A 13,738-nucleotide genomic window follows, 5' to 3' on the forward strand; every position below is an offset into this window, starting at 1 on the left:
TCTACTAATTATGTGCACCTGGTGTGATATACCTGTGTGAGATCTGAGCCAATTTAAGAGGGAATACATGTGAGGGTGTCCTATCTTTTTCCTCAGTTAGAATAGGCATTTTTGTAGAATGACATTTACAGAAGATCTTGAAAAGACTTTTCTTCAGTTTTCTTTGTTTAGTTGGATTACTTTAATCTCTCTGTATTGTTGAAATGGAGATGAAATAACCATTTATTAAAAATGTTACAAAAAACCACATGCTTTCAAAGGGTGTCCTAATTTTTTCACATGACTGTATATCTATATCTATATCATCTATATCTATATCTATATCATCTATATCTATATCATCTATATCTATATCTATATCATCTATATCTATATCTATATCATCTATATCTATATCATCTATATCTATATCTATATCATCTATATCTATATCTATATCATCTATATCTATATCATCTATATCTATATCATTATTTCCATCTAATGGCACAAAAGAAAGGTCTAGGGTGTCCCGAGGAAAATATCAAAAATACATGTAGGCTGGCTCCAGTGGCGTCTCTAGCTTTCAAATTTTGGGGGGGCACACTGGGGGCCAGGACAAAAGTAGGGGGGGCAGCTATAACAACGATACATTTACACAAGTACGCTTAGAAATGCTGCGATACTTTACCCAATACCTAAAACCGCAACAGGGAAGAAAAGTCCAGCTGTCTGTGGATGACACTTTTATAGAGAGGGGGATCTGTGGATGACACTGCTATGGGGGGGATCTGTGGATGCCACATACCGTATATAGCATCTTATGCTATATGTGTCATCCACAGATCCACCCCATGACAGTGTCATCCCCATTTCCCCCTCCATAACAGTGTCATCCACAGATCTCCCTCCCTATAACAGTGTCATCCACAGATCTCCCTCCCTATAACAGTGTCATCCACAGATCTCCCTCCCCGCCTCTCACAGAAGTGTACATATATAAAATAAACATATTTCACATGAACACTTACAATTACTTGGCTTGGCCCTTGGGGATCTCGGACGCCACTTCAACACTTTGGCCGGGGGCTCGGCGGCGCTGATGTTGTGTTTTATCCTAATGAGAAAGATTTCATAATAAGGATTTGGAGAAGGGGCAGAGGGATAGCAGAGCAGGGAGAGGCTAATGCTGCTACTAGGGGGTCATACCATGGGGGAGTAATAACACCCACCATAATGCCCCCCAGTAGAAATAATTCTCCTTATAATGTGCAAAACATACCCCCTTATGCCCCCAGTTGAGCTAATGTCCCCCATAATGTGCCAGTATAAAATACTCCTATATAGTGCACCAGTAAATGCCTCCATAGTGCTCCTCTCCCCCTTCCTGCTAGTGCCCCCCATAATGTACCAGTATAAAATGCCCCATATATCGTGCCCCAGTAGATGCCCTCAGTGTCCCCCATAATTTGCAAGTATAAAATACCCCTTCTTAGTGCCCCCCGTAGATGACTCCATAGTACTCCTCTCTCCCCTTCTCCATAGTACCCACCATAATGTGTCCCAGTATAAAATGCTACTGTACAGAGCCCCCCATATAAAACACCCCTTCTTTGTGGCCTCAATAGATGCCCCTATAGTGCCCACCAATAATGTGCCAGTAATAAGTGCCCTCAATAACGTGCCAGTAACAAGAGCCCCCCAATGTGCCAGTAATAAGCCCCCATCACGTGCCAGTAATAAGCCCCCCATCACGTGCCAGTAATAAGCCCCCCATCACGTGCCAGTAATAAGCCCCCCATCACGTGCCAGTAATAAGCCCCCCATCACGTGCCAGTAATAAGCCCCCCATCACGTGCCAGTAATAAGCCCCCCATCACGTGCCAGTAATAAGCCCCCCATCACGTGCCAGTAATAAGCCCCCCATCACGTGCCAGTAATAAGCCCCCCATCACGTGCCAGTAATAAGCCCCCCATCACGTGCCAGTAATAAGCCCCCCATCACGTGCCAGTAATAAGCCCCCCATCACGTGCCAGTAATAAGCCCCCCATCACGTGCCAGTAATAAGCCCCCCATCACGTGCCAGTAATAAGCCCCCCATCACGTGCCAGTAATAAGCCCCCCATCACGTGCCAGTAATAAGCCCCCCATCACGTGCCAGTAATAAGCCCCCCATCACGTGCCAGTAATAAGCCCCCCATCACGTGCCAGTAATAAGCCCCCCATCACGTGCCAGTAATAAGCCCCCCATCACGTGCCAGTAATAAGCCCCCCATCACGTGCCAGTAATAAGCCCCCCATCACGTGCCAGTAATAAGCCCCCCATCACGTGCCAGTAATAAGCCCCCCATCACGTGCCAGTAAGAAGCCCCCCATCACGTGCCAGTAATAAGCCCCCCATCACGTGCCAGTAATAAGCCCCCCATCACGTGCCAGTAATAAGCCCCCCATCACGTGCCAGTAATAAGCCCCCCATCACGTGCCAGTAATAAGCCCCCCATCACGTGCCAGTAATAAGCCCCCCATCACGTGCCAGTAATAAGCCCCCCATCACGTGCCAGTATTGAGCCCCCCATCACGTGCCAGTATTGAGCCCCCCATCACGTGCCAGTATTAAGTCCCCCCCATCATCATGTGCCAGTATTAAGTCCCCCCCATCATCACGTGCCAGTATTAAGTCCCCCCCATCATCATGTGCCAGTATTAAGTCCCCCCCATCATCATGTGCCAGTATTAAGTCCCCCCCATCATCATGTGCCAGTATTAAGTCCCCTCCATCATCATGTGCCAGTATTGTAATAAGCCCCCCCCAAAGTGCCAGTAACACTATTGTAAAAAAACAAAAAAAAAAAAACACTTATACTTACCTCAGTCTCAGCGATGCGATGCAGCCTCTTCCTGTGTCCCACGCTGTAATATAAGGCTTCGGCGGCATGATGACGTCATTGCGCCGGCCTCTGATATGTTGCCGGCCTAGTGCCTGCAGCCAGGGGCGTCCATAAAAATCACTGGGCCCCATAGCAGGAATCTAAATTGGGTCCCCATTCCCCTTTTATAGCCCCTCCCTTTGTTCCATGAACTATTCTTGCTGCTGCGTTTTATAATTTATGCCATCAGGGCCGGATTGGGATTACAAAACAGCCCTGGCACACAAAAGAGGTATAATAGATGCAGTGTGTACAGATGTATATTATATACAGCAGTGTACAGTTATGTGAGGTACGCGGTATAATATATGCAGTGTGTACAGGTATATAGTATATTCCGTAGTGTACTGATATGTGAGGTACAGGGTATAATAGATGCAGTGTGTACAGGTATATAGTATATACAGCAGTGTACTGATATGTGAGGTACGGGGTATAATATATGCAGTGTATACAGGTATACAATATATACAGTAGTGTAATATGTGAGGTACGAGGTATAATAGATGCAGTGTGTACAGGTATATAGTAAATACAGCAGTGTATTGACACCTCATACCTCAGATATTAGTACACCGCTATATATACTATATATCTGTACACACTGCATCTATTATACCTCGTACCTCACATATATAGTATATACAGAAGTGTACTGATATCTGTACACACAGCATCTATTATACCTTGTACCTCACATATCAGTGCACTGCAGTATATACTATATATCTGTACATATTTCATGTATAATACTGTGTAATATATGCAGTGTGTGTGTATGTGTGTGTATATATATATATATATATATATATATATATATATATATATATTACACACAGAGCAGTGTATTGATGTGACACATAGAAGGTATAATACTGTAGATGCAGTGTTTATAGAAATATGTGGTCAGTTATACATTATGGTCACTGTGTGTGTGAGGTACATGAGGTTGTGGTCACTGTACCTGTCTGAAGTATTATACATGAGTGAGCAATGAGTAAAAACAGGGCATGGAGGGGGGGTAAATGATGAGAAGTGGAGGACCTCCTCTTACCTCTCCATTCCAGTCTGTATGGATCAATGCAGAGCTGCTTGCGAACTTCTAATACTTGCTATTAGGGGTTGAAGGACCTGTGATGATGTCATCACAGGTCCTGGCAGATATACCTTTGAAACCTAGGAACTACACCATTTTTGGTGCAGTTCCTTTGCTAGATTCTGCAGGACCTGTGATGTTGAAGATGATGTCATCACAGGTCCTGGCAGATGCACTGTTCTAACCTGGGAACTACACTTTACACTGTGCAGTTCCCTTACAGGACCTGTGATGACATCATCAAAGGTCCTTTAGCTTTAGAAAGATAAACAGGAGCAATTAGGGGGCGGGGCCTCTCCTCCACTTCGGGGCCTGCCTGCAGCCTATCAGAGGAAGGGGAAGGGACACGCCTCTCCCTCCCCTTCACCTCCGCACCTCCGCTGGCACAGGCAGTTTACAATGGAGATGAGCGCAATGGAAGCGCTCATCTCCCTGTGCCCAGCGGCGGCTCACTAGGTGGGGGCATTTTAGTTGGGGGGCACAGCATGATGTAGGGGGGGCCGTGGCCCCCTCTGGCCCCCCCCTGGCGACGCCACTGGCTGGCTCAGAAATTAATTGGTTATTTGCAGTTAGATAGGCCCATTGCTAGAACTGAATAACTGGCCTGGTTAGGAAGGGGGATAAACACTCCGGTAATGAAGTGGTTAAGTTTTAGTGGAATGTAGCCCTCTGGATCACAAAAAGTTGTGCATCCCTGTCTTGTACAAATCATACAATTGTAAGGGCAATGCATTTTCAAGCACCTTCAGCTTTCAAGCATCACATAGACTTTGGTGAAATCGAATATAAAGCAGCCGGATTCATCCATAAACACCAAGAAATTGTCTCACAGATCAGGGAAACATCATGACAAGAATGTGCACTTGTGTTACACTGAAATGTGTTTCTTTTTTAATGTGTTGTATAATGTTTTTCCTTAGGGCAAATACATGGATATTGAATTTGATTTCAAGGGAGACCCACTTGGGGGCGTTATAAGCAACTGTAAGTACGAATACTGATATATATAAGGAAACATAAGTTAGATTTCGTGTGTGTGTCAGTGGTGTAGCTAAAGGCTCATGGGCCCTGGTGCAAGATGCAGCATGTACCTCCCCCCCCCTTTCTGAAGTGCTTTGTGGCAAGAGGCAGCGTTGCAACTATCCTTTCTGCTGCCTGAGGCAAAAATTGATACTGCACCCCCCACCCCCACCCCCCTATGCCAAATTTTCAACCTAACCCCTTCCCTCCAGCCCTACTGTTTGAAGAGATACTTGGTAACCAGTAGCAACCAATCCAAAAGAGCTGTGAAAATGAAAGGAGGAATCGGATTTGTTGCTATAGGCAACTAAGCAAATTCCTCTTTACACCAGTTTGATAAATACCCAGGGAAATACTGCATTACATACCTCTTGCATCTCCTTTGATGTATACATTCTCTTTCCTAATCTCCTTTCAGACCAGACCGCCATGATGGTTTCTTTCAGCCGTCTCTTGTCTCTGCAGAGTTTGATATCTTTGTTTCCTACATTTCCATCATCTTCCCAACCTTCTGAACACCCCATCCTATCGCCCTCAATACTGTGCCCACTGTGCTCCCAACACTACTGCCGAAATGTTCCCCCTGAAAATACTAGTACCACTCAAATAGTGACCCCTTCAATAATTATTGGCACACAGTGCCCTAAAAATAACAGTGTCTCTGACACCTAGTATAAATATAATGTCCCCCAAATAGTGTATATAAATAATAGTAGTGGCCCAGAAGTAATAATGCCCCCATAGTGCCTATACTAGTAGTGTCACGCTGGACAGGATACAAGATACAACAGAAATCCACAAACAAGTGTCTAGGCCAGAAGCTGGGGATAAAGGTCACCTCCTTACAAATCCCTACCAGCTCTCCCTAGACTTCTGTGCCCATGTTCAGACCCTAGAGGTGGGAATAAACGTGCCCCGTGCCTAAGGCTGAAGATTCCCTAAAATCCCTAAGATGGTGACAGGGGGAAAGAGACAGCTTGCTTCCTCCAGACCTGGAGGAGGCAGGCATCTCTCTAACAGCCTAAACAGAACACACACAAGAAAACAAAACCAACTTATCTTGTCACAGAGCAGATACAGCAAATCCTTCCTTCCACTGAGCAAGATAGAAGCTATAACCTGCACAGGACACTGGGAAGGGGCGTAATTTAAACTCATACAAACGACCCCACCCAGTGCACCTGAAGGGAGGCGGATACAGCTAAACTACACATGTGCTGCTAACCTGGCAGACTTCCGCACATAACCTGAGCAGGGCATGACAGTACCCCCCCTTCTACGGGTGACCTCCGGACACCCCGGCCCAACTTTATCCGGGTGGGATCTGTGAAAAGCCCTCACCAGTCGGCTGGCACTAACATCCACAGCCAGAACCCACATCCTCAACTCAGGGCCGTATCCCCTCCAGTGTACCAGGTACTGAAGGGAACCCCGAAGAACCCGTGAGTCGAGAACCCTAGAGATCTCGAACTCTAAATTTCCATGAACCAGAACAGGGGGAGGAGGCAATGGCGATGGTTCCACCGGTTTCACATATTTCTTAAGTAAAGACCTGTGGAACACATCGTGGATCCTCCAGATCTCACCGCAGATATTTTGTAAGGTCCAATAAATCTTGGACCCAGTTTCCAAGATGGTATTTTCAGTTTAATATTTTTAGTAGATAACCACACCAGATCACCCACACACAGGTCCAGACCAGTCATACGTCTCTTGTCAGCCATTCGCTTGTACCTCTCACCCATTCTCTCCAAATTCACTTGAATCTTCCACCAGATAGAGGACAAGGCAAAAGAAAATCTCTCCTCCTCTGGCATCCCAGAGGAACTAGTCTCAGAAAAGGTACCAAACTGAGGTTGAAAACTGTATGCGCCAAAAAATGGCGACTTACCCGTGGACTCCTGCCTACGGTTATTCAAAGCAAACTCTGCTAGTGATGAGAATGAGGACCAGTCCTCCTGGTTTTCAGCCACAAAGCACCTCAAGTAGGTCTCCAGGTTTTGATTAGTACGCTCTGTCTGCCCATTCGACTGCGGATGAAAAGCCGAAGAGAACGAAAGTTGGATACCAAGCCGAGAGCAGAACGCCCTCCTAAATCTGGAAACAAACTGCGTGCCAGAAACCACATCCGAGGGAATGCTATGTAATTTCATGATGTTATCCACAAAAACCTGAGCAAGAGTCTTGGCATTGGGCAGACTAGTTAACGATACAAAGTGAGCCATTTTACTGAAACGGTCAACAACCACCAAAATCAGTTTTCCCAGAGGAACTCGGCAGATCAGTAATAAAGTCCATAGACAAGTGCGTCTAAGGACTAGATGGAATAGACAAAGGAAGAAGTGAACCAGAAGGTCGAGTGTGAGCAACCTTTGCCCGTGCACAGGTCTCACAAGTTGCTACGTAATCCTCAACACTCTGACGTAACCCGGGCCACCAGAACTTTCGGGAAATCAGATCAAAAGTGGACTTGCCACCAGGATGTCCTGCAAGTACAGTATTGTGATGTTCCTTGAATACCTTGTATCGCAATCCAGCAGGAACAAACAACCTACCTGGGGGACAAGAATCCGGAGCCTCCTCCTGGGCTCCCAATACCTCCATCTCCAACTCTGGGTACGGAGCGGAAACAACCACCCCATCAGCCAAAATCGGAGCAGGATCCTCTGAATCGCCTCCCCCAGGAAAACTACGAGACAATGCATCCGCCTTGACGTTTTTTACCCCCGGGCGAAAAGTAACCACAAAGTTGAACCTAGTAAAGAACAGTGACCATCTAGCCTGTCTAGGATTCAGACGCTTGGCAGTTTGCAGGTAAGCCAAGTTCTTATGATCAGTATATACCGTAACGGTATGAGACACCCCCTCCAACCAGTGACGCCATTCCTCAAAGGCCAATTTGATGGCCAGCAATTCCCTATCTCCTACATCATAATTCCTCTCGGCGACCGAACAAAAAGCACACGGACGCCACTTGCCAGGAGATGAACCCTGCGACAACACTTCTCCAACCCCCACCTCTGATGCATCCACCTCCACCACAAATGGCTGAGACACATCGGGCTGCATCAGAATGGGAACAGACGCAAAACATTCCTTAATAGCCGAAAAGGCCTGCAATTCCTCATCCGACCAGACAGAAGTCAACGCCTTTCTTAATCAGATTGGTCAGGGGTCTTACAATGGTAGAGTAGTTCAAGATAAATTTTCTATAATAATTGGTAAACCGCATCAAAGCTTTCTGATTCTCTGGTCGGTCCCATTCCAGAACCGCCCGGACCTTTTTCGGGGTCCATACGAAAACCAGATTCAGAAAGCAGGTAACCCAGAAACGGAAGCTCCTGAACAGTAAACACACATTTCTCCAATTTAGCATACAATTTATTCTCCCGAAGGATCGACCAAAACCTGTCTCACGTGATCCTGATGAGTCTTCAGATCAGGAGAGTAAATTAGAATGCCATCCAAGTAAATTACAACGAACCTTCCCACAAAATGATGGAAAATGTCATAGACAAATCGCTGAAACACTGCTGGCGCATTAGTTAACCCAAAAGGCATAACCAGATTCTCGAAATGATTCTCGTGTGTGTTGAAAGCCGTTTTCCACTCATCCCCCTCCTTGATTCTGATCAGATTGTAGGCCCCTCTTAAATTTAATGTGGAGAACACCTTGGCTGCAACAATTTGATCAAAAAGGTCAGAGATCAAGGGAAGGGGATACGGATCACGGACCGTAATGCGGTTCAATTCCCGGAAATCCAAACAGGGTCTAAGCGATCCATCCTTTCTTAAAGAATAACCCAACTGCGACCGGAGATTTAGATGGACTAATATGACCCTTTGCCAAACTCTCGGCAATATACTTCCGCATGACCTCTCTTTCGGGTTGAGAAAGATTGTATAGCCGAGACTTTGGTAACTTAGCCCCTGGGATGAGATTAACCGGGCAATCATATTCACTATGAGCAGGCAATTCCTGAGCCCCACCTTCCGAAAAGACATCCGCAAAATCTGAGTTACTGGGGTAAAACCGTAGTAGACACCCCAAAGATAGAGGCACTAAGACAATTGTCTGAATAAAATTCACTCCAACCAATGATCTGCCTTGCCTTCCAATCTATAGTAGGGTTATGTTTTATCAACCACGGTAACCCTAAGACCATAGGAGCGGGCAAGTCCTTCATGACAAAACAAGAGATCTCAACATGTGAATCACCCACCCTTAACTGAATTCCATGAGCAATATGAGTGAGACTCCTTTGAGAAAGAGGGGAAGAATCAATTGCGAAAACCGGAATCTCTTTCTAAGGTGCAAGTACTTAGGCCCATATTTTGAAGAAAAAGATAATAAGGTTTATCCCAGCACCACAATCAAGGAATACTTCAAAATTAAATTTTCTTGAGTCTAGCGCCACCATAGCTGGAAGGAGAAAACGAGTATTGCAGGGAGATTGCATACTTGCTTGCTCCGGCAGCCCATTCACACTACCAAGAGTCAAGGATGTTTTTGGTTCTCTTTATGTAAACCTCTTTGTGGTTCTTTATCATCAACACGCGATTTAACAAAAGGACAAGCATAAACAAAATTACTACTTTCTCCACAGTAATAACATAGCTTATTCAACCTCCTAAAGTTCCTATTACCAGAACGGAACAACACCTGACCCAGCTGCATGGGTTCCTCCCCTACCCCAGAATTGCATGTCATAATACTCTTGGGAACTGGTGGGACAAAACCACTCACAGAAGGGATCCCTCGCGTGGAGGGGACCTTACACCTCTCTCTGATGCGTCTATCTAACCGCACTGCCAAAGACATAGCATTCTCCAATGTATCCGGATATTCATGAAAAGCGAGGGCATCTTTTAATCTCTCAGACAACCCCTGACAAAACGGGCTACGGAGTCTGGGTGGAATGATCCCGTGCTTCGTAGTCAATCTCCTAAACTCAACACAATACACCTCTGCAGAATGTTCTCCTTGTAATAAAGTACGCAACTTAGATTCTGCCATGGAGACCTGATCTGGGTCATCATAAATGAATCCCAAGGCTTTAAAAAATTCATTCACCGACCGGAGGGCCAGAGAACCGGTCGGCAGAGAAAAGGTTCAGGACTGCGCGTCCCCTTTAAGCAGGGAAATGATTATCCCTACTCTCTGACTCTCATCACCAGATGAAGACTGCCGCAGCTGAAAATACAACTTGCATGACTCTCTAAGGCCTATTGCACACGACCGTATGGCTTTTTCAGTGTTTTGCGATCCGTTTTTCACGGATCCGTTGTTCCGTTTTTTGTTTCCGTTTCTGTTCCGTTTTTCCGTTCCGTTTTTCCGTTCGGCATATACAGTATACAGTAATTACATAGATAAAATTGGGCTGGGCATAACATTTTCAATAGATGGTTCAGCAAAAAACGGAACGGAAACGGAAGACATACGGATGCATTTCCGTATGTGTTCCGTTTTTTTGCGGACCCATTGACTTGAATGGAGCCACGGACTGTGATTTGCGGGCAATAATAGGACATGTTCTATGTTAAAACGGAACGGAAAAACGGAAATACGGAAACGGAATGCATACGGAGTACATTCCGTTTTTTTTGCGGAACCATTGAAATGAATGGTTCCGTATACGGACCGTATACGGAACGCAAAAAACGTCCAGTAAACGGGAAAAAAAAACGTCCGTGTGCAATAGGCCTAAAGCAGATAATAATCCACACCCCCAGAAAACTGATCAGGGAGAGCAACCTTAGGCTCAAGGCTGGACGGACTCCCACCAGCGAAGCCATGAAGCAGAAAATTCTGGCAAAGTGATACTGCATTGCGGAGGTCAGCTACCTCCCAAGTTAACTCCTGCATGCGATCAACCAACGAATCAATTGACTCCATCTCAAAGCTGCTGAGAAATGGCAGTCTAGGTTTTGGCGGGTTATAATGTCATGCTGGACAGGATACAAGATACAACATAAATCCACAAACAAGTGTCTAGGCCAGAAGCTGGGGATAAAGGTCACCTCCTTACAAATCCCTACCAGCTCTCCCTAGACTTCTGTGCCCATGTTCAGACCCTAGAGGTGGGAATAAACGTGCCCCTGTGCCTAAGGCTGAAGATTCCCTAAAATCCCTAAGATGGTGACAGGGGAAAGAGACAGCTTGCTTCCTCAGACCTGGAGGAGGCAGGCGTCTCTCTAACAGCCTAAACAGAACACACACAAGAAAACAAAACCAACTTATCTTGTCGCAGAGCAGATCCAGCAACTTACTTCCTTCCTGTGCACCTGAAGGGAGGCGGATACAGCTAAACTACACTTGTGCTGCTAACCTGGCAGACCTCCGCACATAACCTGAGCAGGACATGACAAGTAGTCATGTTCCCAATAGTCCGCCAGTAGTAATAATTATCCTTATAATGTGCGTTAATACAAAAAATGCCCCCTTATTATGCATGCCAATGCAAAATATACCCCATTTATAATGTGTGCTAGTACAAAAAATGCTCCCTCTTAGTGCACCCAGTAGAGCCAATGTCCCCATAGCACCCCCCATTAGAATCCCACATAGGCCATCATGGGGAAGGGGGGGGGGGGAAGCACTAACAGCATAGTGCCAAATAAAAAATAAGAGCTATACACTGCCTGGCTCAGGCGGTACGATGATTATTAAGTCATCGTGCCTCCTGTGCCGGGTTCTCATAGGCTATAAGCATTCCTGAAGCCTATCAGGGAAAGGTGTGGCCCGGGAGTAATTGCTCTTTGCTCTTCCGTAGCACCTAACTGTATTGCTGCCCTGAGGATGGGCCCCCCTGACTTAGGAGCCGGTCTCCATTGAGACCGCTGGGACCTCTATAGCTACGCCTCTGGTATGCATAATGTTTAAGACTTAAGAGAATGTTGGTCGTATGTTCTACAGGACTTGGAAGTGGCCAGTGTGGAAGCACCATGACAAGTGTTTGGCATTATAATTCTCTGATCCTGTACTGGAGTGGCATATGGCATGTGTTCTCTTGCTCCAGGCCCAAGAAGCTGTGGTTTTGTAAGGGAACATGCCTGTATGAAGGAAGAGAATATTCTGTGTTAATGTTTTGGGGTTTTCAAAATTGAATTTCCTAAAGCAAAAATACCACTTGTTTTGACTGCTGATTTTAATATTCAGAAGGTACTAATGTGGTGTTTACCTGCCCAGAAAATTCCCAGGTTAGGGTAGTTTCACACTTGTGGCAGAGGATTCCGGCAGGCAGTTCCGTCGCCGGAACTGCCTGCCGGATCCGGCAATCCGGAAGCAAACTGATTCCGGCAACTGTTCAGTCTTTTTAGCCGGAGAGAAAACTGCAGCATGCTGTGGTATTTTCTCCGTACAAAAAACGTAAGAGGGACTGAACTGATGCATCCTGAACGGAATGCTCTCCATTCAGAATGCATTAGGATAAAACTGATCAGTTCTTTTCCAGTATTGAGCTCCTGTGACTGAACTCTATGCCGGAAAACAAAAACGCTAGTGTGAAAGTACCCTTAGAGGATGATGATGGTTGTGTATTGATATGATGCCAAATAAGCACCAATATATATTTTGGTGGTCCATGAACAAAATTAAATGTTTTGTATTTGCATTTCAGCTTCATTTCAGCATAGTCCACTTAACTGTAGAAATTGGGCAGATGATCTGATACATAAGTACCCTTTGTCACTCAACATGCCAAGATCCTGCAGTTACAAAAAAGCAGGCACACACAGGAAATTTGTTCTGTCATCATGGCTCATCATATTTCATATTCCACCCCCACCTTCTGAACTAAATGATTTTCTATGATTATTTATAATTGGATGTAAATGGTGAAAGTTGAGTTTTCATCCCGTTTGTTTGGTACCTTTTTTAAAGTATATGTATTTCAGTTTTGCAGCATCTTTTGGCTTTTTAGGTACTGTATTATTATTTTTAACTATTGAGCTGAATAGTCACTGAGCTGAATAGGCCTGACATGTACAGTGAGCCTATTTCAGTCTGCCTTTTGTTAGAGCCTAGTATACTGTGCTAGCTACCCAATATATCTGACCGTGACTTCGTACTGCATGTCTGACTGTTTATAACATATGTTTGTGCCATAAAGGATTACACATAGTGTGTGGTTAGATAATTGATGTGGGTTAAATACATGGCTTCAGTGTAAGTTGACACGGCAGGAAATTAGTATAAAGTGTACATGATGTATAAAATCTAGCTATTTGACTTGTTCCGTTTTAGCACATTATAAAATGTACATGACCTAACTGTCCAGATGTAATATCGTTATTGCACATTATGCACAGCTATGCCTCTTTTGATCTACAAATGGGAATAATCTTGTAAAATGTCTCCGGACAGCCTGGCCTTTATCTAGCCAGACAATTCATACTTAGTCAGCTGAATTTTCCTGTTTACCACTCACATGACTGACTGCGTTAGCTTCACGGTCAGATCCAGGCACCCGTCAGCACAGCTATCTTCAGAAGCTGGGAACAGTTTACTGATGGAACAAGGTCAAAACCAGAAGCGCACGGTTTCCCTTCAGGAGTAGAGGAAAATCAGACAATAGTAATTTCTTCTCTAATACAGTAGAAGGGAATACATCTGCAGATTCCGCTTTTAGGCCATTTGATGTCTTATATGAAATACTGCACTTTTTTTGATCTTTTTATACACAACTGTAGTTAGGTCTTTGAGGTACATTGGAA

General features: G+C 45.1%; 1 protein-coding gene across 4 annotated transcripts in view; it reads left to right on the forward strand.

Moving 5' to 3' along the window:
• MYO1B (myosin IB) overlaps positions 1-13,738 on the forward strand; it is a 325,313-nt gene that overhangs the window by 180,118 nt on the left and 131,457 nt on the right. For all 4 annotated transcript variants that reach the window (XM_040439420.1, XM_040439422.1, XM_040439424.1 and 1 more), the window contains exon 7: positions 4,924-4,987. In XM_040439420.1, coding sequence (XP_040295354.1) covers positions 4,924-4,987 — 64 coding nt within the window. The remainder of the gene's footprint in view (positions 1-4,923; positions 4,988-13,738) is intronic.

This window comes from Bufo bufo, chromosome 7 (genome assembly GCF_905171765.1).
Source record: "Bufo bufo chromosome 7, aBufBuf1.1, whole genome shotgun sequence".
In the NCBI taxonomy this organism is placed as follows: Eukaryota; Metazoa; Chordata; class Amphibia; order Anura; family Bufonidae; genus Bufo; species Bufo bufo.